This window comes from Carcharhinus amblyrhynchos, chromosome 35 (assembly GCF_965287045.1).
Source record: "Carcharhinus amblyrhynchos chromosome 35, sCarAmb.v2.hapA, whole genome shotgun sequence".
Lineage (NCBI taxonomy): Eukaryota > Metazoa > Chordata > Chondrichthyes > Carcharhiniformes > Carcharhinidae > Carcharhinus > Carcharhinus amblyrhynchos.
The window spans coordinates 16,374,006-16,401,977 of NC_137358.1; the positions used below are offsets into that span (position 1 = coordinate 16,374,006).

At 46.6% G+C, this 27,972-nt stretch overlaps 1 protein-coding gene across 1 annotated transcript in view; it reads right to left on the reverse strand.

Moving 5' to 3' along the window:
• Positions 1 to 4,951: 4,951 nt before the first annotated feature.
• The window catches only part of st13 (ST13 Hsp70 interacting protein), a 46,202-nt gene continuing 23,181 nt past the window's right edge, over positions 4,952 to 27,972 (reverse strand). Inside the window, exons 6-12 of the mRNA XM_080217767.1 lie at positions 24,677 to 24,761; positions 23,318 to 23,428; positions 21,698 to 21,800; positions 19,233 to 19,349; positions 14,226 to 14,274; positions 12,367 to 12,482; positions 4,952 to 10,886 (exon numbers count right to left, since the gene is read on the reverse strand). Of these exons, the coding sequence (XP_080073893.1) occupies positions 10,758 to 10,886; positions 12,367 to 12,482; positions 14,226 to 14,274; positions 19,233 to 19,349; positions 21,698 to 21,800; positions 23,318 to 23,428; positions 24,677 to 24,761 (710 nt within the window). The 3' untranslated portion in view covers positions 4,952 to 10,757. The remainder of the gene's footprint in view (positions 10,887 to 12,366; positions 12,483 to 14,225; positions 14,275 to 19,232; positions 19,350 to 21,697; positions 21,801 to 23,317; positions 23,429 to 24,676; positions 24,762 to 27,972) is intronic.

The following is a 27,972-nucleotide window of genomic DNA, read 5'->3' on the forward strand; positions in this document are numbered from 1 at the left end:
TTGAGGCTGTGCCCTCTAGTTCTGTTTCCATTCTAAGTGGAAAGAATCTCTCTGCCTCTACCCTATCCATCCCCTTCATTATCTTATACGTCTCTATAAGATCCCCCCCGCCCCCTTAGCCTTCTAAACTCCAACGAGTACAGACCCAGTCTATTCAATCTCTCCTCATCTCTGGAATCAGCCTGGTGAACCTTCTCTGCACTCCCTCCAAGGCCAATACATCCTTCTACAAGTAAGGGGACCGGATGTATTGGCCTTGGAGGGAGTGCAGAGAAGGTTCACCAGGTTGGTACCGGAGATGAGGGGGTTAGTTTATGATGCAAATGTCCTTTTCCTACAAACTCCACAACAATCCGTGAGAATGTAAGCATGTGTCAAACAAACTGCCCTGGTTAATCGCCACAAATATTGACACAATTAGTGAACTCACCAACAATATTGTCTTCCAAACATTACTGGCAACCCCCGGGCTGACTCTAGAACGTGGGGACGCCAGCGTTGGACTGGGGCAAACACAGTAAGAAGTCTCACAGCACCAGGTTAAAGTCCAACCGGTTTATTTGATAGTAAACCCACAAGCTTTCGGGAAACCTGGTGTTGTGAGACTTCTTACTGGGTCTAGAACTCCAGAGTACATCTGTCATTCTGTCTGGCATGTTTTTTTAAAATCTTTTTTTGTTTAAATGGTCCATTTAATGGGATTTGCGTCAATATAAATGGCAATTATGGAATCCAAAATCAGTTTGGGAGGACGGATGTGGCCAAATGGGTCCGCTGCCTCTTAGCCAAAGGTTACTCTTCCCATTTTATTCCAATGGTAGAATCCCTACAGTGCAGAAGGAGACCATTCGGCCCGTCGAGATATTTCTGTGCCCCGCTTGCTGGCTGGCAGTGCCTTACCCTGAGGCACTGCTCCATCCGGTGTCAATGGTCTTTTGTCCTCCGTGCCCCGAGGAAGCTGATCTCCGTGTACGTGCCTCGGTGAGCGCGGGCCGGCAATTCGACTGCGGGGAGCATCGCTTGTTGCTGACCGTGGTCCGGCGCTCCCGCTTTGGGGTGATCTTATTCCATGTCAAATCCCACCCCCAGGAGATCCACTTCAGCAGCGCAGTGGATATGTCGAGAGCAGCTGCGACCAGTCCAGGAGTGGACCCTCGGACGCTCTGGGCTACTGTGTGATTGTTAGTATCCCCCCCGCCCACCATCAGTGAGGGGATTGGCCCCCCCGTGCTTCTCGCTGGATTGAGGGGTGAAGATCTTCACACCAGACCCGGTGTGGAGGGGGAGTTATATCCTTGGTAAAAACTCTCACAAGAGGGTGTGACCCTGTACCTCCGAGGGTGCTCTGTGGGTGGCCTGGAAAGGGGGCATGCGGGATTAAGTTAGAGATGGCAGGAACAGTTTGGACGGATCCAGCTTTCCAAGCAGCTATCTGAGATGACAAATAGCTGCATGCTGTACAGAACGCATAGTGCAGTCACTACAGGGTGCGTGGTCAGGTTTCACTGTAGGTGAGGCCTTTTTTTTTTACATATAAACCTTTTTTTTTAAAAGAAGCGATGTTTGCGGGACGATTTTAAAGAATCTCAAGTTTTTTTTTGAACGCAGATTACAAAGTCGCTTACAAAGCCATTGCATGTTGTTGGGTGCAGCCTGTGTGGCAGGACTGTCTGGGGGAGCTGTGAGCACCGTGCTCACCCCTGGGGGATGCAGTCCACAAGAGAGAATGCTGGAAAATCTCAGCAGGTCTGTCTATAAGGTGAGAAGAGCTCTGACAAAGGGTCACCACTCCAAAGATGTGTAGGTTAGGGTGGATTGGCCATGCTAAATTGCCCCTTAGTGTCCAAAGATGTGCTAGTTAGGTGGATTGGCCATGCTAAATTGCCCCTTAGTGTCCAAAGATGTGCTAGTTAGGTGGATTGGCCATGCTAAATTGTCCCTTAATGCCCCAAGCTGTGTAGGTTAGGTGGATTGGCCATGCTAAATTGTTCCTTAGTGTCCAAAGATGTGTGGATTAGGTGGATTGGCCATGCTAAATTGCCCCTTAGTGTCCAAAGATGTGCTAGTTAGGTGGATTGGCCATGCTAAATTGTCCCTTAGTGTCCAAAGATGTGTGGGTTAGGTGGATTGGCCATGCCAAATTGTCCCTTAGTGTCCAAAGATGTGTGGGTTAGGTGGATTGGTCATGTTAAATTGCCCCTTAGTGTCTCAAGATGTGTAGGTTAGCGGGATTAGAGGGGTAAATGGGGGTTACAGGGAACTGGTTGGGGTGGGGTTTCCTCTTGTGGGGTTACAAGGATAGGGGCTTGGGTGGGATTGTTCTCAGTGCAGACACGATGGGCTGAATGGCCTCCTTCTACACGGTGGGGATTCTATTTGGACTCGAAACGTCAGCTCTTCTCTCTCCTTACGGATGCTGTCAGACCAGTTGAGATTTTCCAGCATTTTCCTCTTTTTTGCTTTCCGATTCCAGCATTCGCAGTGGTTTGCTTTGATTCTGTCTTGGTGACACTGTGCACAGTGTGGGAGGGTTGTAGAATTTTTTTTTTTGAGCACTTACATTGGGAGTTTCTAAAGGATATTTGTTAATTTTAAAAGTATCTCGCACTTGGAGCTGCCTTTTTTGACCAGTTGCCGCGTCCTGCTTTGCGCTGTGATCTTATTCTGAACAGCTGATTTGATCTGTAAATTGCTGGTTAGTGTATTTTAAAACGAGCGCGCTCCTTTTGATGATGTTTGGAGTTTTATAGATCAGAAAAGTGATGATTTTGAGATCCAGTTTTGCCCTCTGTTGCTTCACTCTTTCATCAACTCCCCGCTTTTCACCCAGGCCAGTGACCGAAGGAGGCCATTCAGCCCACAGAGTCTCTGCTAGGGGGATGGCTGGTGAATAGTTTCTTCCCAGCTACAAGACACCAAGGTTGGCCACAGGATTTTCCAGCTAGCCTCTTGAGAATCCACGGTGCAGGAGGCCATTTGGCCCATCGATCCTGCACGATCCCACTCAGACCCCATCATCCCACATACTTACCCTGCTAGTCCTTCTGATACTAAAGGGACAATTTACAAGTTCAGAAGATATAAGAGCAGGATTTAAGCCATTCGGCCCATCAAGTCCATTCCTCTGATCATGGTTGATATGCTCCTCATCCCCATTTTCCTGCCTTCTCTCCATAAAACTCTTGTCTAACTCCTCCTCAAATTTACTCACTGTCCCAGCAGCCACTAAATTGGGGGAGTGAATGCCACAGGTTCGCAACCCTTTGGGAGTAGTTTCTCCCAAATTTGCTGCCCCTTATCCTTAGACTCTGACCTCCCGTCCTAGAATGTCCCACCAGAGAAAGCATCCGCTCCACATCTACTTTATCCAGACCTTTTATCATCTTGTATACCTCAATTTGATCTCCCGTCATTCTTCTTAAATGCCAGAGAGTGCCGGCCTAAACTGTTCAATCTCTCTTCCTATCACAAATCTGGTGAACCTCCTCTGAATTGCCTCCACTGTCACTACATCTTTCCTCAAATCAGGGGACAAAAACGGTGGACAGGCACGGCCTCAGCAATGCCTTGTATAGTTACGTTCCATTTCGCTTTATTATCTGCTACACCTGCATACTAGTTTTCTGTAACTCATGAATAAGACCACCCAGATCCCTCTGCACCAGAGCACTCTGAAGTCTCTCCCCATTTAGGTAATAAGTCGCCTTCCCATTTTTCCAGCTAAAATACATAAAACCCATGTTAAACTGCATCTGCCATATTTTGGCCCTCTCTCCGAACCTACCCATATCCATATAATTTAGCATAGCCAATCCACCTAACCTGTACATCTTTGGACTGTGGGAGGAAACTGGAGCACCCGGAGGAAACCCACACAGACACGGGAAGAACCGTGTAAACTCCCACCCAGCCCCAAGGCCGGCATTGAACTCGAGTCCTTGGCGCTATAAGGTAGTGGTAGGTTACCACTGTTCCACCCTAGTCGGGAAACATTCCACATGGGCATGGCTGTACTGGGCATCACTAAGCACAAGCCTAAAACCAACTGGGCACCCAGATGCACAAGGTGGATACTGCGAGCAGAACTGAAGAAATTGCACCCTCTTCCCATTCACCCATTGCAGCATCTGGCTGTAAGGAAGTGGTGGCTCAGGGAGTGGCCCTAGCTTGCTCTAAAGTGCCAGTCCTGGAAGGAGATGGACTCGGCCATGTTTATGATTAGTGGGCAGCTGGCACCAGCTGGTGATCCACAGCTGTGGTGCATTTGACAGGGATGGACTTTGCAACAACAGAACCGGTGGCAAGTCCCCCTTGATGGATGGGAGGTGGACGGCTGTAGACCTCACTGAGGAGAGACAGGGCATCAATTGGCAATAACGAAAAACTGACCACACAGTCACAGAAGTTTACAGCATGGAAACAGGCCCTTCGGCCCAATTTGTCCATGCCGCCCCTTTTTATAAACCATTAAGCTAGTCCCAGTTTCCTGAATTTGGCCCATATCCCTCTATACCTATCTTAACAATAACTGTCTAAACGCTTTTAAAAAGACAAAATTGTACCCACCTCTACTACTGCCTCTGGCAGCTTGTTCCAGACACTCACCACCCTCTGTGTGAAATAATTGCCCCTCTGGACACTTTTGCATCTCTCCCCTCTCACCTTAAACCTGTGCCCTCTAGTTTTAGACTCCCCTACCTTTGGGAAAAGATATTGACTATCCAGCTGATCTGTGCCTCTCATTATTTTATAGACCTCTATAAGATCACCCCTCAGCCTCCTACGCTCCAGAGAAAAAAGTCCCAGTCTATCCAGCCTCTCCTTATAACTCAAACCATCAAGTCCCGGCAGCACCTTTGTAAATCTTTTCTGCACCCTTTCTAGTTTAGTGGACCATAATAACACATCCACGCAGTTTCACAGGAGCATCAAAAAGGAATAGCAATAAATGAGCAGTGAATAAAGAGGTGGTTTATTGGTGATAGGGTGAAAAGTGCTGGGGGATACTGTATGTGAAGGAACTGTAGCTTCTCTGTCTGTATATTCTCCGTAAGCATCGAGACTAATGGATTATTCTTCAGCACTGTATTTTTTGGACTGTGTGCAGAAAAGCAACCATGACATTAAAGCACTACCAACATTTTTCTAAAATAAGTGATATTTCATTGTACAGGGGGATTTTTTTTCCCCCTATTTCCTGCTTTTCTTTCTGGTCCAAATAAGGACCAGGGTGGAAGGACAAGTTTGAGACCAGTTACTGCCCACGCTCAGCAAGTGGGGTGGGGGGCACGCAGAAAAGAGAGCAAGAGGACAATTTCACCCCAGGCCAAAGTGTTACCGCGCCTGCTAAACCATACTGGGCCTGACAGATAACAGGCTGGAACGTGGATCCTGGCACCCACAAGTGGCAGTAGGGGTATCTGAAATAAATTTTCATGCATATTCCTTGTTCACAGAGTCCCCAGAAGGGTAGAGGGTTTTAGTTCAGTGGGTCAGTGCCTGTTGCTGAGCTTTTCTTTGTTCATTTCAAAGCACCGTTCATCTTGTTCAGGCAGGTGGTTCGAAAGGACAGGATACTACACTCCATAAACAAAGTTTATTTATTCGTACCCCAAATCTTCTGGGATTTTCATTTCTCTCTCAAAAATCCCCCCTCACTGCCAAATGAACAGGGTTATTAAGCACTTCCTGTAACTTTAGAAATAACTTTTAGCGTAGACTAGTTTTGAAGTTTAAGGCTGTGGCTCATATACAATTAGCAGAGTGATGGATTCAGAGTTTAACCATCTAAAGGAGGCAATTGAACAGTCAGAATAACAAGTGCTCCCGTGCTTGTTATTTAGTCATATTAGTCTCGAGTCAGATAACCTCCTTTTCAAAAGGACTATTACTGCGGACAGAAATACAAAGAGAACTAATTCATTATCTCATAAATCGGTGACTGACCGAAGGGTAATAAAGGTTTGGGTTTTAACCTGCACCTTTCAAACACTTCAGGGAACGAACTGCTCAAAATCAAACGGTACGAGAAGAACAAACGAAGACTCGACTGCCCTGTATCTGGCAAGGACGGGGAAATAAAGGGCACCCACCAACTCAATACCCATTCCTTTCCTCTCCATAGGTAGCGTCATGTGCCAGCAAGGCTAGGAATAGAACAGTACAGGCCCTTCGGCCCTCAATGTTGTGCCGAGCTATGTCCGAAACCAAGATCGCGCTATCCCACTCGTGCCTAGCCAATAACCGCTTGAAAGTTCCTAAAGTGTCCGACTCCACTATCACAGCAGGCAGTGCATTCCACACCCCAACCACTCTGAGTAAAGAATCTACCTCGGACATCCCTCCTATATCTCCCACCGTGAACCTTATGCCCCCTAGTAACAGCTACAACAAACAGTCTCTGAACATCCACTCTATCAATCCCTCTCATCATCATATAAACTCTTAAGTCGCCTCTCATCCTCCTCCGCTCCAAAGAGAAAAGCCCCAGCTCCCTCAACCTTTCCTCATAAGACCCACCCTCCAAACCAGGCAGCACCCTGGTAAATCTCTGCACTCTCTCCAATGCTTCCACATCCTTCTTAAAGTGAGATGACCAGAACTGCACACAATATTCCAAATGTGGCCTCACCAAGTTCCAGTATAGCTGCAGCACATCTCCATGGCTCTTAAACCCCATTAATAAACGCTGACATACTATAAACCTTCTTCACGGCTGTATCCACTTGAGTGGCAACCTTTAGAGATCTGTGGCTCTGAAGCCCAAGATCTCTCTGTTCCTCCACATTCCACAGAACCCTGCCATTGACCCTGTAATCCACATTCAAGTTTGTCCTACCAAAATGAATCACCTCGCACTTATAAAATAGGAAGACAGTGTAGCGCAACACCTAGTTAACGCTGGTGTAGGAGGAAAGGTTTCAGATATCTGGAACGTTGGGATCTCTTCCAGGGTTGCATCTAAACTGAAAGGCATAAATATTCTGGCTGGGAAGTTTGTTAGTGTCACACGGGAGGATTTAAACTAGTTTGGCAGAGAGGTGGGGGAAGGTGAGAACCAAAGCAAAGGTGAATTAGCTGAAGGGGAACCAGAGAGTAGGGCCTGTAAGACTCAAAGAGCAGGCAGAGTGACGCTGCTAATCAAAGAGGGTCTGGTGGACTGAAGTGTATTGTTTCAATGCAAGAAGTGTAACAGGGAAGGCAGATAAACTTAAGAATTTGGATTAATACTTGGAACGATGATGTTGTTGCCATTACAGAAACTTAGTTAAGGGAAGGACAGCGTTAGCAGCTTAACGTTCCAGGATACAGATGTTTCAGGTGGGAGAGAGGGAGATGGAGTGAGGGAGTTGCACTATGGGTTAAGGAGAATATCACTGTGGGAGGACATCTCAGAGAATGAAAGATAAGTACGGCAAGTTCTGGGAACCTTGGATAACGAGAGATATAGTGTGCCGAATTAAAAAGAAAAAGAGGCTAAGAGGCTGGGAACACACAAAGCAAGAGTGGAATAAAAGGAAAATAAAAAGAAACTTAAGTAAGGAGGGCTAAAAAGGGATCAGGAGAAGTCATTGGCCAGCAAGATTAAGGAAAATCCCAAGGCTTTTTATATCTACAGCAAGAGGGTAGCCAGGGAGAGGGTTGGTCCACTCAAGGAAAGGGGAGGAATTTATGTGTGGAGCCAGAGGAAATGAGCAAGGTATTAAATTAATACTTTGCTTTAGTATTCAAAGAGAAGGACTTGGTAGCTGATGAGTCTGAGGAAGGGTGTGCAGATAGTTTGGGTCATATTGAGATCAAAAGGGTGGTGGTATTGGGGTTCTTGAGAAACATTAAGGTAGACAAGTCCCCAGGGCTTGATGGGATATACCCCAGAATACGGAGAGAAGCAAGGGAGGAAATTGCTAAAGCTTGACAGAAATCTTTGTAACCTCACTGACTACAGGGAAGGTACCCACAATAAGAAGTCTCACCAACACCAGGTTAAAGTCCAACAGGTTTATTTGGTAGCACAAGTCACTAGCTTTCGGAACACTGCTCTTTCTTCAGGTAAGTGGGAGTTCTGTTCACAAACAGGGTATCTCCACTACAGGAGAGGTCCCAGAGGATTGGAGAATAGCCAATGTAGTTCCTTTGTTTAAAGGTAGCAAGGACAATCCAGTTAATTACAGGCTTGCGAGCTATTTATCAGTGGTAGGGAAATTATTGGAGAGGATTCTTCGGACAGGATTTACTTGCATTTGGAAATAAGTGGACATATTAGCGAGAGGCAACATGGTTTTGTGAAGGGGAGGTCATGTTTCACTAACTTGATCGAGTTTTTCAAGGAAGTGACGAAGATGATTGAGGGTAGGGCAGTGGATGCTGTCTACATGGACTTCAGTAAGGCCTTTGACAAGGTCCCTCGTGCACACGGGTACAGAATATGAAGTCGCATGGGATCAGAAGTGAGCTGGTAAGATGGATACAGAACTGGCTCGGTCATAGAAGACAGAGGGTAGCAGTGAAAGGGTGATTTTTGAATGGAGGGCTGTGACAAGTGGTGTTCTCAGGGATCAGCGCTGGGACCTTTTGTTACATAAATGATTTGGTATGAAAAGTTAATTGGTTTGGTTAGTAAGTTTGCAGACGACACAAAGGTACGTGGAATTGCGGATACAGCAAGATATAGATCGGATAGAGACTTGGGTGGAGAGATGGCAGATGGAGTTTAATCTGGATAAACGTGAGATAATGCATTTTGGAAGGTCTAATACGGAGAGGAAATATACAGTAAATGGCAGAACCCTCAAGAACATTGATAAGCAGAGGGACCTGGATGTACAGCTACACAGGTCACTGGAAGTGGCCACGTAGGTGAAGGTAGTCAAGAAGGCATTGGGCATGCTTGCCTTCATCACAGGGCACTGAGTTTAAAAACTGGCAAGTCATGTTGCAGCTTTATAGAACCTTAGTTAGGCCGCACTTGGAATATAGTGTTCAATTCTGGTCGCCACACTACCAGCAGAATGTGGAGGCTTTGGAGAGGGTACAGAAAAGATTTACCAGGATGTTTCTTGGTATGGAGGGCATTAGCCATGGAGAAGAGGTTGGGGAAACTTGGTTTGTTCTCACTGGAGTGATGGAGGTTGAGGGGGGCGACCTGATAGAAGTCTACAAGATAGTGAGGGACATGGACAGAGTGGATAGTCAGAAGCTTTTTCCCCAGGGTGGAAGAGTCAATTACTAGGGGGCACAGGTTTAGGGTGCAAGGGGCAAGTTTATTTTTTTTTACACAGAGGGTGGTGGGTGCCTGTAACTCGCTGCCGGGGGAGGGAGTGGAAACAGATACGATAGTGAGTTTTAAGGGGTGTCTTGACAAATACATGAATAGGATAGGAATAGAGGGATATGAGCCCCGGAAGGGTAGGGGTTTTTAGTTCAGCTGGGCAGCATGGTGGGTGCAGGCTTGGAGGGTCGAAGGGCCTGTTCCTGTGCTGTAATTTTCTTTGTTCTTTACCCTTTTCCCCAATTGTACCTTACCATGAGAAACGAGTATTTAAGTAGACACATTTATCCTTACCTGCAGTTCTTTAGGTTTTCATAACCCACTGGTATATCTCCCAGTCTGTCATTTTTAATGTATATACTTAGGTCAGGGATCTGTTTGACCAGACGGTATAAAGACCACACTTGGTAATCACTTTAGCAGCGTGGCACAGTGGTTAGCACTGCTGCCTCACAGTGCTAGGGACCAGGGTTCGATTCCAGCCTTGGGTGAGTGCCTGCGTGGAGTTTGCACATTCTCCCCATGTCTGCGAGGGTTTCCTCCCAGAATCCAAAGGTCACAGAACCATACAGCGCAGAAGAAGCCCTTCGACCCATCAAGCCCACACTGACATATTAGAAACACCTGAACTCCCACCTAATCCCATCTGCCAACATTCATAGTGCATTGCAGCACAGTGGTTAGCACTGCTGTCTCTCGGTGCCAGGGACCCAGGTTCGATTCCAACCTTGGGTGACTGTGTGGAGTTTGCACATTCTCCCCCGTGTCTGCGTGAGTTTCCTCCGAGTGCTGCGGTTTCCTCCCACAGTCCAAAGATGTGTGGGTTAGGTGGATTGGCCATGTTAAATTACCCTTTAGTGTCAGGAGGAAATAACTAGGGTAAATACATGGGGTTTACGGGGATAGGGGCTGGGTAAGATTGTTGTCAGTGCAGACTCGATGGGCCGAACGATCTCATTCTGTACTGCAGGGATTCTATGATATAGTCTGATAACACCCACACGCATATCATTCAAAATTAGCCAAGTGGGGAAAAAACATGCCAACATGTGCACACAACATGTCCACACGTGCAGATTTTATTTGTTCCACGTCCCTCTTTAAAACCAACGTGTTTGCATTAAATCCTCTGCTCTGCCATTTTAAAACCATTTATTTTAGCATTAGTTTGCTAAAATAGCAAAGCGTTTGTTAGTGAAAATTCACACTTGCCCATCTTTACGAGTATTGATGATACAAACTGTTTGCGGATTACTGCAGACACTACGCAGCAGCAGGAGAGTTTCTGTGCATCAGCAACAATTTTTTTTTTTACTGTTTAATTCCAAAACAAAAAAATCAAATCAAATTTAAGAAATAAAAAAAGAGAGACTCAAAAATATAGCAGGCTACTCTGAACGTTGGGAGGTGTAGGTACAGGAGTAGTGCATCGGGGTGGTGGGGAGGGAGTTCTAATCTGGAGTTTTATCTTCAACAGTCAGCTGCCTCTTTATGGCTTGGCTCCAAATTTAGATGACAGTTTTCCCACAAAGTTCATCACCTTAGGGTTGTTCTGGTATTTTGAGATGTTAGCTGGGTTCTGGGCCACATCTTGGAATGCCGCCATTATTTCAGGATCCTGCAGAGAGAAACACTTTGCTTAAACACAAAATAAATGCAAAAAAAAACACAGCAAGTACTTAATTTTGTATTTAACCCTTCCAGAGCCTGATGAGAGATTGTTTCCCCTGGTGGGAGAGACTAGATGTGGAGTTGCCGGCATTGGACTGGGGTGGGCGCAGTAAGAAGTCTCACAACACCAGGTTCAAGTCCAACAGGTTTATCTGTTAGCGCAAGCTTGTACCAAATAAACCTGTCAGATTTGAACCTGGTGTTGTGAGACTTCCTACTGCAAGAGACTAGGGCCACAGGGCGTAAGGGTTACCCATTTAAGACAGAAATGAGGAAGAATTTCTTCTGAGGGTGGTGAATCTGTGGAATTCTTTACCATAGAGGCTGGGTTGTTCAAGGCTGAGATAGACAGATTTTCAATCAGTAAGGGAACCGAGGGTTATGGGGGTAAAGCAGGAAGGTTGAGGGTTATCACATCACATCAGTCATGACCTCACCGAATGGGGGAGCAGACTCGATGGGCCAAATGGCCTCCTTCTGCCGCTATGTCTTATGGTCTTCCCCCCAGGCTGGTGGGGGATTAGAGCCTGCAGTATTGGACTCAACAAAGTTCCAGCTTACACGTGGTGAGTTAACAGAGCTTAGGCACAGTGCAGAGAATCAAAAGTGGCCTCGGAAATCTGAGGTTTGCAATCATTCTAACTCCTGCTCCAGATCACCACAACATGGGTTAGTGCACACGCTGAGAATACTGGCATTGGCTCAATTCACCTCATCCATACTCCCCTCCCCAAAATCACAATCAGCACACTCCAACCAAAGTGGTAGGAAAATGGCCACTTGAGTGAGTGCAACTGCGCGCCGAGGTGACATTGAGTAGCATCTTCAAACACGAATGGCAAGGGCCAGCAAAAACAGTCCTGTTTCCTGACCCAGTGCTGTCCCTGACCTGTAGCAAAGCTGTGATGTGGAGATGCCAGCATTGGACTGGGTAAACACAATAAGAACTCACACACCAGGTTAAAGTCCAACAGTTCTGATCATAACTGATCGGAACTCTCTACTCACCTGATGAAGGAACAGCATTCCGAAAGCTAGTGGTGTTTACTACCAAATAAGCCTGTTGGACTTTAACCTGGTGCTGTAAGACTTCCTACTGTAGCAAAGCAGCAGGAGATAGTGGCAGGCAGCTGAAAGGTTCACAGATTTCCCCTTTCCGATAGGGATGGGTGAGGGCTGAGAAGGGGAAACATCATCACAGAATACACCCCGCTGTGCTGCACCCCACCCCCACAATTAGGAAACAGCTCACAGTTCACGGTCCGACAGGATTTGGACAGCGACCTGGCCTCACTCGGATTACGGGGGTTCAAGTAAAAGGATTCAAATTGAATTCCTCCATGCCTCACCCTCTCAGTGCTGACCCTGAGTGTAAGAGCCAGCAGCCACTGTGTACACGACTGCAGGGTGAGATTGAGAATTCTTACCTGCATGGCTGCAAGCACCTCTGGGTCACCAAGTAGATCGTTTAGACCAGGCATTCCCGCCATCCCAGGCATCCCTCCCATTCCCGGCATTCCTCCAGGAAAACCACCAGCACCACCTGAAGATGGGAAAAACCACGACATAATGAAGGGCAATGCTGAATTCCAGAACACTGGATTAATAGAGCAATCCCTCTACAGAGCGGGATGGATACAATGGATCTCTCTCCGTCATCAGTGGAACTAAGGCCTCAATGAACTGACGTGTATGGATACAGAAGATCAGAGGAGAATTTCTAAGCAGTGGTGTTGAGACAGTGTTTTAAACTGTCACACAACCAGCGTTAGAACAGAGTTTAAATTCAAAATGCAGCCAAGCTGACAGTTTTATTGGATCGAATTCAGCTTATTGACAGTATTCCCAAACACCAAGCACACTGGGTTCCAATAGCATCACCCTGGCTTCAACTGCAGATCAGGCGAACTGGAAATCTCTCGATTGCCAATGTCTTTAATTCAACATTCGCTGCTGATCTCACTCACAAATCATCAGGATAGCTGCTCGGTGATAACTGCTTTGTGTCAGTTACCCAGTGTGAACCGAGGCAGCAGAGGCCTATAAATCGCAGCTTCCCTTGATCCAGACAGGGCTGGAATAACAAGTACCTGGGCCATAAACCTGCCAGCTCTACTGACGCCTGTTGAAGGCCACAGGAGTGGCAGATTTGGCTGTGAAGCCCTCTGTTGTTGAATAGCGCGCTAACATTCACCATCAATCCAAATATTCACTGGTGGATTGCCCCTTTAGAGTCAGGGGGACTAGCTAGGGTAGATGCATGGGGTTTTGGGGATAGGGCCTGGGTGGGATTGTGGTCGGTACAGACTCAATGGGCCAAATGGCCTCTTTCTGCACTGTAGGATTCTATGATCTGGGACAATGTAATGAAAAACAGCCACCTCGGGCGAGCAAGTGGAATATTGCTGGTCCACGCTGACTGCGCAGCAAGCATCATACCATGGAATCAGGGCATAGTGTTCACATTGCTGGCAGAGGGTGACCTGAGGGAGGGTGCCAGTTTGTGACCAGACTGGCATTGCAGGGGCAAAATTCTCCCTTAAAGGGGCAATAATATTAATATTCCCAGGTTGGGTCACCAACACACAATGGAGCAATCCCTCTATGGAGCAAGATAGATACAATGACCTCTCTCCATGGTCGGTGGAACTGAGGCCTCATTGGGGTGGCAGTGACTAGCACTGCTGCCTCACAGTGTCTGGGACTGGGGTTCGATTCCTGGCTTGGGTCACTGTCAGCACGGAGTCTGCAAATTCTCCCCATGTCAGTGTGGGTTTTCTCCTGATGCTCTGGTTTCCTCCAAAGATGAGCAGGCGAGGGGGATTGGCCATGCTGAATTGCTCCTTAGTGTCAAGGGGACTAGTTAGGGTAAACGCATGGGGTTACGGGGATAGGGCCTGGGTGGGATTGTTGTCAGTGCAGATTTGATGGGCCGAATGGCCTCCTTCAGCACTGTAGGGCTTCTATGATTTCTAAGGACACAAACTGAACATTGACAAACTAAGTTAGAAGGGATAAAGCTAAAGGAACCAGAACAAATTTCATACAACAATCAGTGGCTGGGGGAGGGGAGGCAGTGTTGGCAGCTCCCCCACTTCCCCTTCCCTACATCAATGAAACACAGTGTGTGCAGGGGCTGGTGTGAAGGATGTGCCCAGCTTGGCAGCGAGAGGAGAATCCCTCTTCTTCACAGCAGCCTTACAATGGTTCTCTCCCGTGAATCAGAGCGTCCTTCCTTTAGTTGGCTGAAAAGCAAACAGAGAAGCAGACAGGCTGGGAAACAAACCTGGGAATCCGCCAAATCCAGCTGCCCCTGGGCGCCGAGCCTCTTCCTCCTGCAACAAGAAAACAGATGTTACTGGACAATACAGGCTAGATATTAAACAGAGCGGCTCCGGCAAGCAGCTTAACCAGGCTATGGTGTGAGCTCCTCCAGGTTCAGACACTCCATTCACTATTTTCACTAAATCTGGTACGAACGTCTTACTGTCACAGAATGGTTACAGCACAGGAGGCCATGCAGCCAGACACATCTGTACTAGCTCCCTGAATGTGCAATTTAAAGTTTATTTATTAGTGTCACAAGTAAGGCTTACATTAACACTGCAATTAAGTTATTGTGAAAATCCTCTAGTCGTCACACTCCAGTGCCTGTTCGGGTACGCTGAAGGAGAACTCAGCATGGTTAATGCACCTAACCAGGACGCCTTTTAGACTGTGGCAGGAAACCGGAACACCCGGAGGAAACTCACGCAGATATGGGGAGAACATGTAAACGCCACACAGAGAGAGTGACCCAAGCCAGAAGTCAAACCCAGGTCCCTGGCACTGTGAGGCAGCAGCGCTAACCACTGTGCCATCATGCCACCCTAATTAATTTACCTAATGCCATTCCCCTGCCTTCTCCCTGTAACCCTGCACGTTTCAGGGCGACAATCCAATTCGCTCTTGAATGCCTCGACTGAACCTGCCTCCACTGCACACTCCGCTCACATCTTAACCACTCGCTGTCTGAGTGAAAGGTTCTCCTCGTGTCTCCATCGCTTCTCTTGCTAACTACCTTAAATCGGTGTCCCCTCACACTCAATCCTTCCACCAACGGGAACGGTTTCTCTCCATCAACTCTCTCCAGAGTCCTCAGGATTTTCCCGATCAAATCTCCTGTTAACCTTCTCTTTCCCAAGAGAAAGTGTCCCAATTTCTCCGGTTTTATTTAGGGAACTGAAGTTTCTCATCCCTGGAATCATTCCTGTGAATTCTTTCTGCATTCCCTCTGTTACCTTCATATCTTTTCTGGTGCCCAGGATGGGATACAAAACTCCAGTTGAGGTCGAGTCAGTGTTTTGTACAAGTTTAACATAATCTTGAGTTCTGAAGAGACATTGTGGGACTTTAACTGTTTCCCTCTCCACAGAGGCTGCTGTGTTTGCCCAACATTTTGTTTTTATTTCAGATTTCCAGCATCCACAGTATCTTGCTTCTATATTATTTATGACATGGAGATGCCAGCATTGGACTGGGGTAGGCACAATAAGAAGTCTCACAATGCCAGGTTAAAGGTCCAAAGGTGAGTACCCCATTCACCTGATGAAAGAGCAACACTCCGAAAGCCTGTGATCCAAATAAGCCTATTGGACTTTAACCTGGTGTTGTGAGACTTACATTATTTAAGATAACCTCCTTGCTTTTGTACTCTTATGCTCCTATGAATGAAAGCTAGTACTTCATTTTTCCCTTCTCTCAACCTACATTCCCATCCTCAATGATTTATATACACACCACCAGTCACTAGATTGGAGTCAAGTTATCACAAGAGTGTACTAGACTTAGTTAACAGTACCAGTATAAAATATATAAACAGAAACAGCTCCAGGTACTGATGACACAGCACACAGTTGATGTCCCCACAATTTAGTGACAGATATCATCAAGGGAGTCTATTCCAAGTTCCAGATTGCTTCCTCATTAGTCATTCCCTTGAATGGTTGTAGCCTTGAATCAGATCAGACTCAGCGCGCTACACTAAATCCGACAACAACATCCCCTTGTGATTGCACCCGGAGACTCCTGTCTTTCATAGAATTACCTCAATCTCTCCAAGGGTGGCACAGTGGTTAGTGCTGCTGCCTCACAGCGCCAGGGACCTGGGTTCAATTCCCAGGCTTGGGTCACTGCCTGTGAGGAGTTTGCATGTTCTCCCTGTGTCTGCGTGGGTTTCCTCCCACAGTCCAGAGATGAGCAGGTTAGGTGGATTGGCCACGTTAGTTACCCCTTAGTATCAGGGGGACTAACTAGACTAAATTCATGGGGTTATGGGGATAGGGCTTGGGGTGGGATTGTGGTCGGTGCAGACTCGATGGGCCGAATGCCTTCCTTCTGCACTGTAGGTTTCTACAATTCCATAAATTCTAAGATGATCAAGTTAACACTAGGTCAAGTTATGCTTGTTTCAAAATCGTAAAGCGCTTTACACTGAGATGAAACATACAGATCAATAGGTATGATCAGAGTGGTTTTGTTATATATGGATATGACTTGGCTTCATGTACTGATCTTAGTGTGAACACCCGATCAGCAGAGGATAACAGCCCTGAACTCACGACCTCAAGCAATCCAACAGCCTCAGCCTCCCAGCAGCGGGATTACAGCTGCGCGCCACAGCATAAACAAGACTACACACTATCCCACGTTGGAGAATCACCTTTCACCTCATTCACATTCTGCCCTACAATCCTGGACAAAAAAAAAATCACCACTCGAACTTTTGCTAACTGTTCAGCACCCAGTTTCCAAAAGCCTTTTAAATGTTTTGTAAAAAAAATAAACCAACCAGGACATCAACTATCTCACTCGCGAGGAGAGAATCCAATACCTTATTTTAACATATTGTAGAAGCCCTAGTGACAACGCTAACTCAAACCAGCATGAGGTTACATTGATCTAACATCACTGCAGCTGAAGCCTGTGGGGCCTCACAGAGCTACTGCAGCATTTGGCTGCCTGCACTACTCGGAATCTTTAAAAAATTACTGATTGCAGTCCAAGGTATGTACCAGAGCATTTTAAATAGGAGCCACTTTTATTTACAACATGTGCAAATAAAAAGAAATTAAACAGAATCTTGCACATATGAAAGAAATATCAATACAGCAATTACTTAACCCTTTGAGGACTGTATACTCCAACTTTCAAACTGTAATCTCATCATTAGGTGGTACACATGCAGTCTGGACTAGCATTACCGTTAGTCATTCTAACTGGATAATGTACCCTTCTCTGCTCAAATGTTCAGGACTGCCTCAGTAGCAATGAGGGGGAACAGTCAGTGGCTATCTAAACATTTCTTTGTCTTTAGCGTGCAGGGTCAGAACACACCTGCCGGCTCTTCTGCCCCGTTACAGCAGCATTAATTTTAACAGCATACTTTAAAATAATTCATCTAATCGTTTCCACGGAAAATGCTCAAAAAAACCCAGAAGCAAGAGCGCACAGAGGCAAGGATGCTGTTGGTGCATTTGAACCTCAGCCCAGCATTTTCATAATAACAAAGCACACCAACAAAAGCTTGAAACAGCCAGTTCACTCCAATTTCTGATGGGCGGCACAGTGGGTCAGCACTGCTGCCTCACAATGCTGGGGACCCAGGTTCGAATCCTACCTTGGGTCACTGTCTGTATGGAGACTGCCTGTTCTCCCCATGTCTGCGTGGGTTTCCTCCGGGCGCTCCGGGTTCCTCCCAAAGTCCAAAAGACGTGCTGGTTAGCTGCACTGGCCACGCTAAATTCTCCCTCAGTGTCCCCGATCAGGTGCCGGAGTGTGGCGATTAGGGGATTTTCACAGTAACTTCATTGTACTGTTAATGTAAACCTACTTGTGATACTAGTAAACTTTAAACTTGTGTTTTAAGATTCATTTCAGCTTTTTAAAAACCAACTCACTTCTCTGCTTTGGATTTTATTCCACGTTCGTGTACAGTTTTCACAATTTAAATGCGCCCTGTTGCCAACTCTTGCGACGTACACTCAAACACAGGCTTTCCTAACCAGAGTCTGTTTGAATCTGTCATCATTAGGCCATCAGCATCAGAATGTCAAGATACTATCACTGCAGAATGAATAACTGGGCCTGCCCTGCAAGTATTACCCTGGAAAACCAATCACTTCAAATCAGGTGCTCCGAACATCAAGCACAACAGTGGTAGAATGTTACCCACAAGAACACAGAAGATAGGCGCAAGAGTAGACCATTTGGCCCATCGAGCTTGCTCAATACATGATCAAGGCTGATCACGCGGGCTTCAACTCCACTCTACCACCCGCTCCCCATATCCCTCAATTCCCCAAGACCAAAACTGTGTTTATTTACAACCGTGTGGATGCTTTGGAGAGGGTATGGAAGAGGTTTACCAGGATGTTGCCTGATCTGGAGAGTATTAGCTATGAGGAGAGGTCGGATAAACTCAGTTTGTTCTCACTGGAACAACAAAGATTTATTGAGAGGTTTACAAAGATTATAAGCAGCATGGACAGAGGGGATAGTCAGGTACTCTTTCCTAGGGTGGAAAAGTCAAGTACTCGGGGACACAGGTTAAAGGTGTGTGGGGAAAAATCCAGAGATGTGCGAGGCAAGATCTTTGTTTTTACAAAGAGGGTGGTGAATGTCTGTGAATGGTGAATGTCCGAGGAGGTGGTGGGAGCAGGTACGATAGTGGCATTTAAAGGGACAGCTAGACATGAGTAGGATGGGAATGGAAGAATACGACTCCAAGTGCATGCGGTTTTAGTTTAGGCATGTATCATGATCGGCACGTATCATGATCGGCGCAGGCTTAGAGGGACAAAAGGCCTGTTCCTGTGCTATATTGTTCTTTATTTTAATTATAGCCAAAAATCGTGCATCCACAATCCTCTGGGGTGGAGATTTCCAAAAATCTTTAACCGTGTGTAGTAACTTCACATCGTGACAATCCTAAATGATAGACCCCTTATCCTGATACCGTGTTCTGGATTCCCCAGCCAGTGGGAAACAACCTTTCAGTGTTTCCCTGGTCAAGCCTCTTCGACATGCTTCAATGGGATCAGCCCTCATTCTTCTACACTCCAGAATACATACAAGACCAATTTACTCATCCTCTCATCATAGGACAACGACCCCTAGTGAAGCTTCACTGGATTACTCATCAGGCGAGTCATGGGCTCTGATAGCACTCACCTTTCAGCCAGGAGGCACAATCCCACTCAGGTATCCGGTGGGGAGGGGGAACAATGATGATTACCCACACCTCGCCGCTTACCTTGCGCGCTTTCTCATGTTCCTCTTTTGCTTTTTTTGCCCGTTCTATTCGCTCTCGAATAGCCTTCTCTTCACGCTTCCTTTCATACTTTCTTCTGTGTTCTATAATCTTCTGAGCCTAAAAGAAATTGTAGAAATATTTACTGCAAGAGCCTCCCTCTTAATAAACAAATCATTCCCTACAAGCTGTCTCAGCGAAGGTTCCCGGTCAGATCCATCGTCAATATACAGCAGGCTACGTCAAAAGGAGTTTTTTTTAAATGGCTGATGTCGGTGAAAGAAGTTATTTCACGATCCTCACCCGAGAGTAAGCATCAAACTATATGCTGGGTGGCACAGTGGTTAGCGCTGCTGCCTCTCAGCGCCAGGGACGCGGGTTCGATTCCCAGCTTGGGTCACTGTCAGTGCAGGGTCTGCATGTTCTCCCCATGTCTGTGTGGGTTTCCTCCAGATGCTCCGCTTTCCTCCCATAGTCCAAAGATGCGTGGGTTAGGTGGATTGGCCAGGCTATAATTGTCCCTTAGTGTCAGGGGGACTAGCTAGGGTAAATGCATGGGGTTATGGGGATAGGGCCTGGGTGGGATTGTAGTCAGCGCAGACTTGATGGGCTGAATGGCCTCCTTCTGCACTCCATGATTCTATAGCTTTTACAGTTTGCAGTCAGATATTAAAAGGGGTTCAAGTGCACAGCATTTTCACTAAATGATGAAACTTGCCAAAATCTTGCTGCGGTTCACACTGGTGGGGTCTTGGTCTTACCGACAGTGCACCGCTATCGCAGGTTTCCCAGTGGCGGCCGGTGCATTTAACGGGAAATCCCTTTGACAATGAAGGGACCAAAAGATTCTGCCTCCAGTGAGCAGCGTGTCACGACAAAACATGTCATGGAGGAGAAAAATCCGGGTCAACATTTCTGTTAGTTGGGTAGTTCAGCGCCAGGAGGTACAGCTTAAACCATCGCCAACCCTTTCCGGTGAAATTAGGAAATAGTCAAAGTTTGAAATGGTTTTGCACAAACATCAATAGGTGCTAGAAGTTAGATATGCAAAGGCTTTAGAGGCTTAAGAAAAAGGGGGATAAAAGTAGTTTTAAGTTTTACTTAGTGTCACTAGGTGGTTTACATTAACACTGCAATGAAGGTACTGTGACATTCCCCTAGTCGCCACACTCCGGTGCCTGTTCGGGTACACTGGGGGAGAATTTAGCGCGGCCAATGTGCCTAACCAGCATTTTTTTTTCAGACTGTGGGAGGAAACCAGAGCACCCGGAGGGAACCCACGCAGACACTGGGAGCATGTACAGACTCTGCACTGACAGTGATCCAAGCCGGAATTGAACCCGGGTCCCTGACACTGAGTGCTAAGCACTGTGCCACCGTAGATCAAGTCACAATGTCACAATGTCAGAACTAGCTTGAGGGACTAAACAGCCAGCTTCCTTTCCTGCATTCCGCCCAGCTAGAGAGGTGGGCACAACAAGATGTTCAGTCAGGCTTTTGCAACAGTCCAACAACACCCCCGTCCAGATTTGTGAATGAAAACCAAATGGAAATTTTCAAACTTCCGTGATGAGGATTCAGCTTATTGGATTATCCACCAACTCCTGGCGCCCTAGTTAATGAAACGGAGCATGCAGTGATTGGAAACCAGCTGGATTCTCTTATCAGCTAGCACAAGGATGCTCAAAAAGACTGCATTGCAAACTTACCAATAGCGACTAAAAATCAAGTGCTGGGGAACCAGATAGTTACACATAGAAACTAGGAAGTTTCGAGCTGCTTTCACCATTCAATATGCTTTATTGTCCTTTTCTGGACTCACATTACGAATGCAACATAATCTACACTAGGAGACTAACCTGGGCCGGTGATGGAAAGAGAACATGCAAATGCTGAAAATGCATAGATCTGTCAGTGTCTCAAACAGCAAAGGCAGTATTCAGTGTTGAAGATGCTGATGTCTACACACCCGTTTCATATCTCCAACAATTATACGAATAACACCCAAGAGACGGGGAAAAAGGGGGCCGGCGGAGTTTGGAGACGGGGAAAAAGGGGGCCGGCGGAGTTTGGAGACGGGGGGAAAAAGGGGCCGGCGGAGTTTGGAGACGGGGAAAGCCGTTTAGGAGATAGGGAAAGGGACGGCCAGAGAGTGATTTGAAAGGAGGAATGAGATTTTCAAAAACAGTTGCAAAGAATGCTTTTTGTGAAAAAGTTTCTGAAGATTACATGAGGAGGGTCCAAGAAACCAATTCCACCCATGAATCCGTGCAGCAACTGGGAAGTGTGCCCAACATAAATCTAATTTGGGAACAAGAGCAGCTGTACTGCAAAGTAACTCAAACTGAGACATCCTAAAGACATTTTAGAAACAGATCTCAAATTTAACCAGAAATTACACGTTTACTCGGACATTTATTTTCCAGCCCAAATAAATTTGAAGCATCAAACAGCCTGTGGTTACTTACTCTAGGCTGCACTTCCTTCAGCGTGGAGCTGGTATCATCATCATAATCCAGTTTACAGGCCATGGCCAGGTCCCGCGCTGCTTCCTCCCAGTGACCCAGCAACCTATATGATAGGATCATTAGAACCATGGTTTACAACCGCAACACAACGTGTGATTGTGGTTAAACAGCCGTGCTACAGTTCCTAGAACTGATCTGGTCGCTGGCTGCTAATGACGACGGAATTTGTTAATGAGAAACAAGGTTTACCAGCGCGCTCTCACATCCTTATTTCAGCGTGAGAAACCACACAGTCACCTCAGAGATACTGGTACCCAGAATTACAAAATGCAAAGGAGGGACCACCACAAGTTCTCGGCTTCCTTGCTTAACTGTGTGTAGAGACAGGAGAAAATAAATCTAGAACTACCCGAACTCCACAACTTGGAGTTTCTCTTCTTAGGCAGTTTGTCAAGATCGAGGGTGATCACCTGTCACTCCAGGCTGATGGGCTCTTATGTGGCTGCTAATGAGAGGTTAACGCCAGCCAGATGAACAGCCGTACAGTAGAGGGTTCCAGGTTAATGAGGGCCTGCTCGTGACATTAATAAACTATGGAAATCTGCTGTCACTTCATCAATAAAGCTGGACATCTTCCATCATTTTTAGCTTCTCCCAAGGAGCCACTACTCTGGTGTTTGCGAACAGCCTCAGGAGAAACAAACACAGACCTCTACAGCATGTTCACCTGACCAAGACCTTTGACACAGTCAGCCACGAGGGCCCGAAATTTAGCTGCCCCAGGAAATTCACCACAAGAGTCCCGTGGCGACATGCTCACCTCCTCCCCAGGGAACTTACCACAAGAGCCCTGTCGCGGCATGCTCACCCCTGCCCCGGATCATGGTGAGGCAACGGACCCTTCCCATTCACACTCACAGTTAAACAAGGCAGCATGTTAGTGCCAATATGCTTTGGCATGTTTTGCCCTGCCACGCTCTCCAATATCTTTCCTGAAAGTGATCCTGGTACTGAGATCAGTTTATTTATTTACTATTGTCACAAGTAGGCTTACATTAATGCTGCAATGAAGTTCCTGTGAAAATCCCCTAGTCGCCACACTCTGGTGGCTGTTCAGGTACTCTGAGGGAGAATTTAGCATCGCAAGTGCATCTAACCAGCACGTCTTTCAGACTATAGAAGGAAACCAGAACAGAGCATCTGGAGGAACTCTATGCAGAAACAGAGATGAGTCCGCACGTTCTCCCCATGTCTGTGTGGGTTTCCTCTGGGTGCTCCGGTTTCCCTCCACATTCCAAAAGACATGCTGGTTAGGGTTAGGGTGCATTGGCCGCGCTAAATTCTCTGTGTACCTGAACAGGTGCCGGAGTGTGGCAACTAGGGGATTTTCACAGTGACTCAATTACAGTGTAAATGTAAGCTGATTTGTGGCTTTAATAAAACTTGAAAAACAACAGTCCTGCCCATTCTGCTGTACAGCCTCAGTTTAGCCTTCTGAGCAATACTGTCCAATTACTGTCTCATCCAACAATGCTACTCACGTCTATTATTATTTGTTTTAAACGGGCCTCCTACCCTTTCCTGGCAATAATAGCAGCTTCTCCCCCTGTCCCCCCTCACCTGTGTGCTTTCCCTCTCCACTTGTAAGGCTGTGCTGAGTCGGGGTTGATGCTGATGGCTTTGTCACAATCCCGAATGGCTGCATTGGGTTTCTGCATTTTCACATAGACGCTGTAAAGGGAAAAGAAAGAACAATGTGTACTGCTTACTTTGTGGTTAGAGAGAATAAAGCAGAAGGCAACTTAGTGCTTTAACAGGATAAAGGCATCCTCTCGTGCTATGATTGTACCATTAGAAATAGATTCTTAGCACCTCAGCAATGATCCCATAGGGAAAGACACACTGATTAATACTCATCAAGTCTTGTGTCCAATGTTAAATCTGTGCCAAGTTGGATAATTCCAGCAAAGACAGCTGTAAGGATGTTATAAACTGGCCTGGCCCCCCAAACTACAGAATAAGAGGGAATAAATCCTTGGTTCTGACTGCTATCTAGTGACCTCTACTGGAAGAAGCCTGTGTGGCCATTGGGTTAAAACTGGACTATGTCAGAACCTGTTGAGAATGAAAAAGACTTGGCAACATTAGGAAGTAATCAGACTCTTTTTTAAATTAGAGCTGTGGACCTCTCCACAAAACACGAGGAACATGGACCAAGGCCGGCATGGTGGCACAGTGGTTAGCGCTGCTGCCTCTCATCACCAGAGGCCCGGGTTCGATTCCTGGTTTGGGTCACTGTCTGTGTGGAGTTTGCACATTCTCCCCATGTCTGCATGGGTTTCCTCCAGGTGCTCTGGTTTCCTCCCTCAATCCAAAAGACGTGCTGGTTAGGGTGCATCGGCCATGCTAAATTCTCCCTCGGTGTACCTGAACAGGCGCCAGAGTACAGGAAATTTTCACTGTAACTTCCTTGCAGTGTTAATGTAGGCCTACTTGTGACTAATAACTAAACTTTACTGATGCCCAGGGCTGTGTACAGTGTCAGCATAGCCAACCATGAGTTAACCACAAGCATGAGGGCTAGCGAGTGTTGGTGGAACACCAGCGCACATGCTCAAACCCATCCCTGCTATGGAGGAGTGGGGAGGGGATAAAAGGGAATAAAGTGGGACTGAGAAGAGCAATCATTATATATCTACTACAAGATCATAAAGGTGTGTTTCAAGATGGCTGTAACTGCAGTTAGAACAAGATGTATTCATATCCAAAATACAATGACCATGGGTAAGAAGAGCATGGAGAGATCATTTTTTTAATACTAGAATGGACAATAATGGTGTTCTTTTTAGCCACCCCGTCCGAGACCTGGGGCCTCATCCCACCGACACCAGCTAGTGGAGGGAGTGCAGTAAGCTGCGCTCAATCACAGTAAACCTCTGGGCCATTTCCACGTGTGTTGCCCTCCTCCAGCATCCTTACCTGGCTCGTTTGGCATAGAGAACAGCCAGACGTGGATTCAACTTAATGGCCTCTGTGAAATGTTCAACCGCCTTCTCAAGGTTTCCTGTATCGAGAAAAGAGAAAGTTTTAAAGACAGAGCTCAGCATTAACAAACACAAGGGGGCAGGAAGTGCCCAAGTGCCTTTAATTCCTGTCTACAGACACACACACACACACACACACACACACACACACACACACACACAAGTTAACACCTTTCATTGTTAGCAAGTCAGCTAGGGGAGAATTAAAGCATCAAGTTGCTGAGGAGCATTCAGAAAACTTACACTGGAGAGGGTAATTTGCAAGAATGATAACAACGACGAGATATATCATCAGGAAAGGGTGGACCATTTGAATTGTCTCTTAAAAAGAGAAGCTTGAGGAGTGATCCAGTAGCGATCTTTCTGCCCGAGTAGACAAGGGTGTGCGTGAAGAAGAACAAAGCCAGAGTCCATCGATAAAACAGAATAGAAGTAGCAGGACACGAGCCTGTGCCGGCATTCAAACAGATCACGGCTAAATGTCTACATCAACTCCACTTCCCTGCTCTATCCCTGACATTCCCTTAGTGCCCTAATATCTTTCCATCTCAGTCCTCATCATATTAATCAAATGAACATCAGGCAAGAGTCAGGGTCAGAGAATCCCGAAGGTTCACGAAAGGTTGGACAGTTTGGGTCTGTGTCCATTGGAGTTGAGGAGATTGGAAAGGTGATCTTATTGATACATATCAGATCCTGAGGGGACTTGACAGATGGGCGGGGGGGATCCTGAAAGGATGTTTGCTATTGTGGGAAAGACTGAACTGGGGACGCAGTTTAAGAATAAGAGGTCTTCCATTTAAGACAAGAGATAAGAATTATTTTCTCTCAGTGGATCATGTATCATTGGAATTCCCAGAGAAGAGGGGAGGGTAGGGTCAATAATATTTTTAAGGTAGAGGTAAGGTAGGATTCTTGATGAACAAGAGAGTGAAAGGTTACGAGGGGTAGGCAGAATGTGGAGTTGCAACAATCAGATAATATTGAATGGCAGAGTGTACTCGAGGGGCTGAATGGCCTACTCATGCTCCTAATTTATATGTTAAGTATCAACCTGTACATCTTTCTAATACACCAATGGCAGACGATAAGAGGTCAGACATGCTTAAGATGGAATGGCATCCATTAACCTATAGCCCGAGGGTTGCCAAACCACTGCCGGAGAGCTGCTAGTGATTCTGTGACATACAGAGGGCAGTTCATTCCTTGTGCCTTGAAACCACTTAAACGACACATATCCAGGGCAGCACAGGGGGAGAGAACTGGAGAGCAGTTCTCCACACTCACTACCTAGAAGGACAAGGGCAATAAATACACCTGGAGGCTCCCCTCCAAGTTGGTCACCACCCTGGCTTGAAGGTGGTTACAGCTTTTTATCAAGTATAATCACTCCTTTTTGTTTTAAAAATCTCGAGTGATTGTCCACATTGCAAAACGTCAGTCAAGCAGTGAACATGTGCTAGCTCTGATGTGTGTCAGTGAAGTAGATTGGTTTTTGCCACAACTTGCACAGTGCATGAAGGAAGCCTGGGGGATGGAGGGAAAGGAAGGAAAAAACAGGTAGTGAGGAAATGCAGCTGTAAATGTTGTCCATGTCTTGCGGTTCTCAGTTGTCTCAAAGATTATCACATCACAGAATCCCTACAGTACAGAAGGAGGTCATTCAGCCCATCGAGTCAACCGATCATAATCCCACCCTGGCCCTATTCTCGTAATCCCACGCATTTATCCTGCTAATCTTCCTGACGCTAGGGGCAATTTAGCACGGCCAATCAACCTAACCCACACATCTTTGGAGTGTGGGAGGAAACCGCAGCACCCAGAGGAAACCCACGCAGACACGGGAAGAATGTGCAAACTCCACACAGACAGTGACCTGAGACTGGAATTGAACCTGGAACCCTGGCGCTGTGAGGCAGCAGTGCTAACCACTGTGCCATCGCGCCAACCCAGATATGGGTTTAAGGTCTGCACCAGAGGGCTGCTTTAGAGTCCGAGAGTTTGGTGACTGAGGAAGTCTAATGGTTAAATTCAGGTTAATTTCTATGTAAAGTCTAATCTCTCTAATTCAGCAATGAGCTAAGAGTAGCTGTTTGGGTTGGCAGCGAGTTTTAGTCCAGCTTTAAAACAGGGCTTATACCAGCTTGCAGCTGCAATTAGTTAATTCGATAACTGGCTGTAAACAGGCTTCCAAAGGCTGCATTCAGCGAGCATAAAAATAGGCCAACTTAAAATTTAGCTCCTGCTGTACAGTGCTAAAGTTGGAGTTTGGTGACTAAGGGAGTTTAGTGAGGAGGAAACGAGGTAATTCTTGGTAAATAGGACCTGGTGAGCATTTCTACTGTCCTTAATATACCCAAAACTAGTGGAAGTAAAAGTATAGGGAGCGATAACATATGGCAGGGTAGCTCAGCCATGTGGGATGCTCCTCCTGTGGGTTGTGGGAAGTCAGTGCCCCAATTGACCACATGTGCAGAAGGGTCTCCGGACGGAGCTGCTCGAAATCTGTGTTTCGGAGCTGGAGTTGCAACTGGAGTCACTGTGCAGCACCTGCAAGGATGAGATTTCCATGGATTGCAGAGACAGTGAGAGGGGCACACCATGGATAAAGAGTATACAGGCAGAAAGGGAATGGGTGACAGCCAGGCAGAGCAAAGACACTAAGCAGATAGAGCAGGAAGCTCCTAGATCCATCTCCCTCTCTAACAGGTTTGCTGTTTTGGATACTAAAGTCAGAATCCGACAGTGTGGAACGAGGCCATTCGGCTCATCGAGTCTGCACTGACAACGCCACTACCCAGGCCCTACCCCCATAACTCCTCGTAATTAAGAGCAAAGAAAATTACAGCACAGGAACAGGCCCTTCAGCCCTCCAAGCCTGCACTGACCACGCTGCCCGACTGAACTAAAGCCCCCACCCTTCCGGGGACCATATCCCTCTATTCCCATCCTATTCATGTATTTGTCCAGACGCCTCTTAAAACTCACCATCATATCTGCTTCCACTACCTCTCCTGGCAGTGAGTTCCAGGCTCCCGCCACCCTCTGTAAAAAAAACTTGCCTCATACATCTCCTTTAAATCTTGCCCCTCACACCTTAAACCTATGTCCCCTAGCATTTAACCCGCTAATTCCTCTAACCCAGGACATTAAGGGGCAATTTAGCATGGCCAATCGACCTAACCCACAAATCTCTGGATACTATTGGGGGGTGGGGGGAGTGGTTTCTCA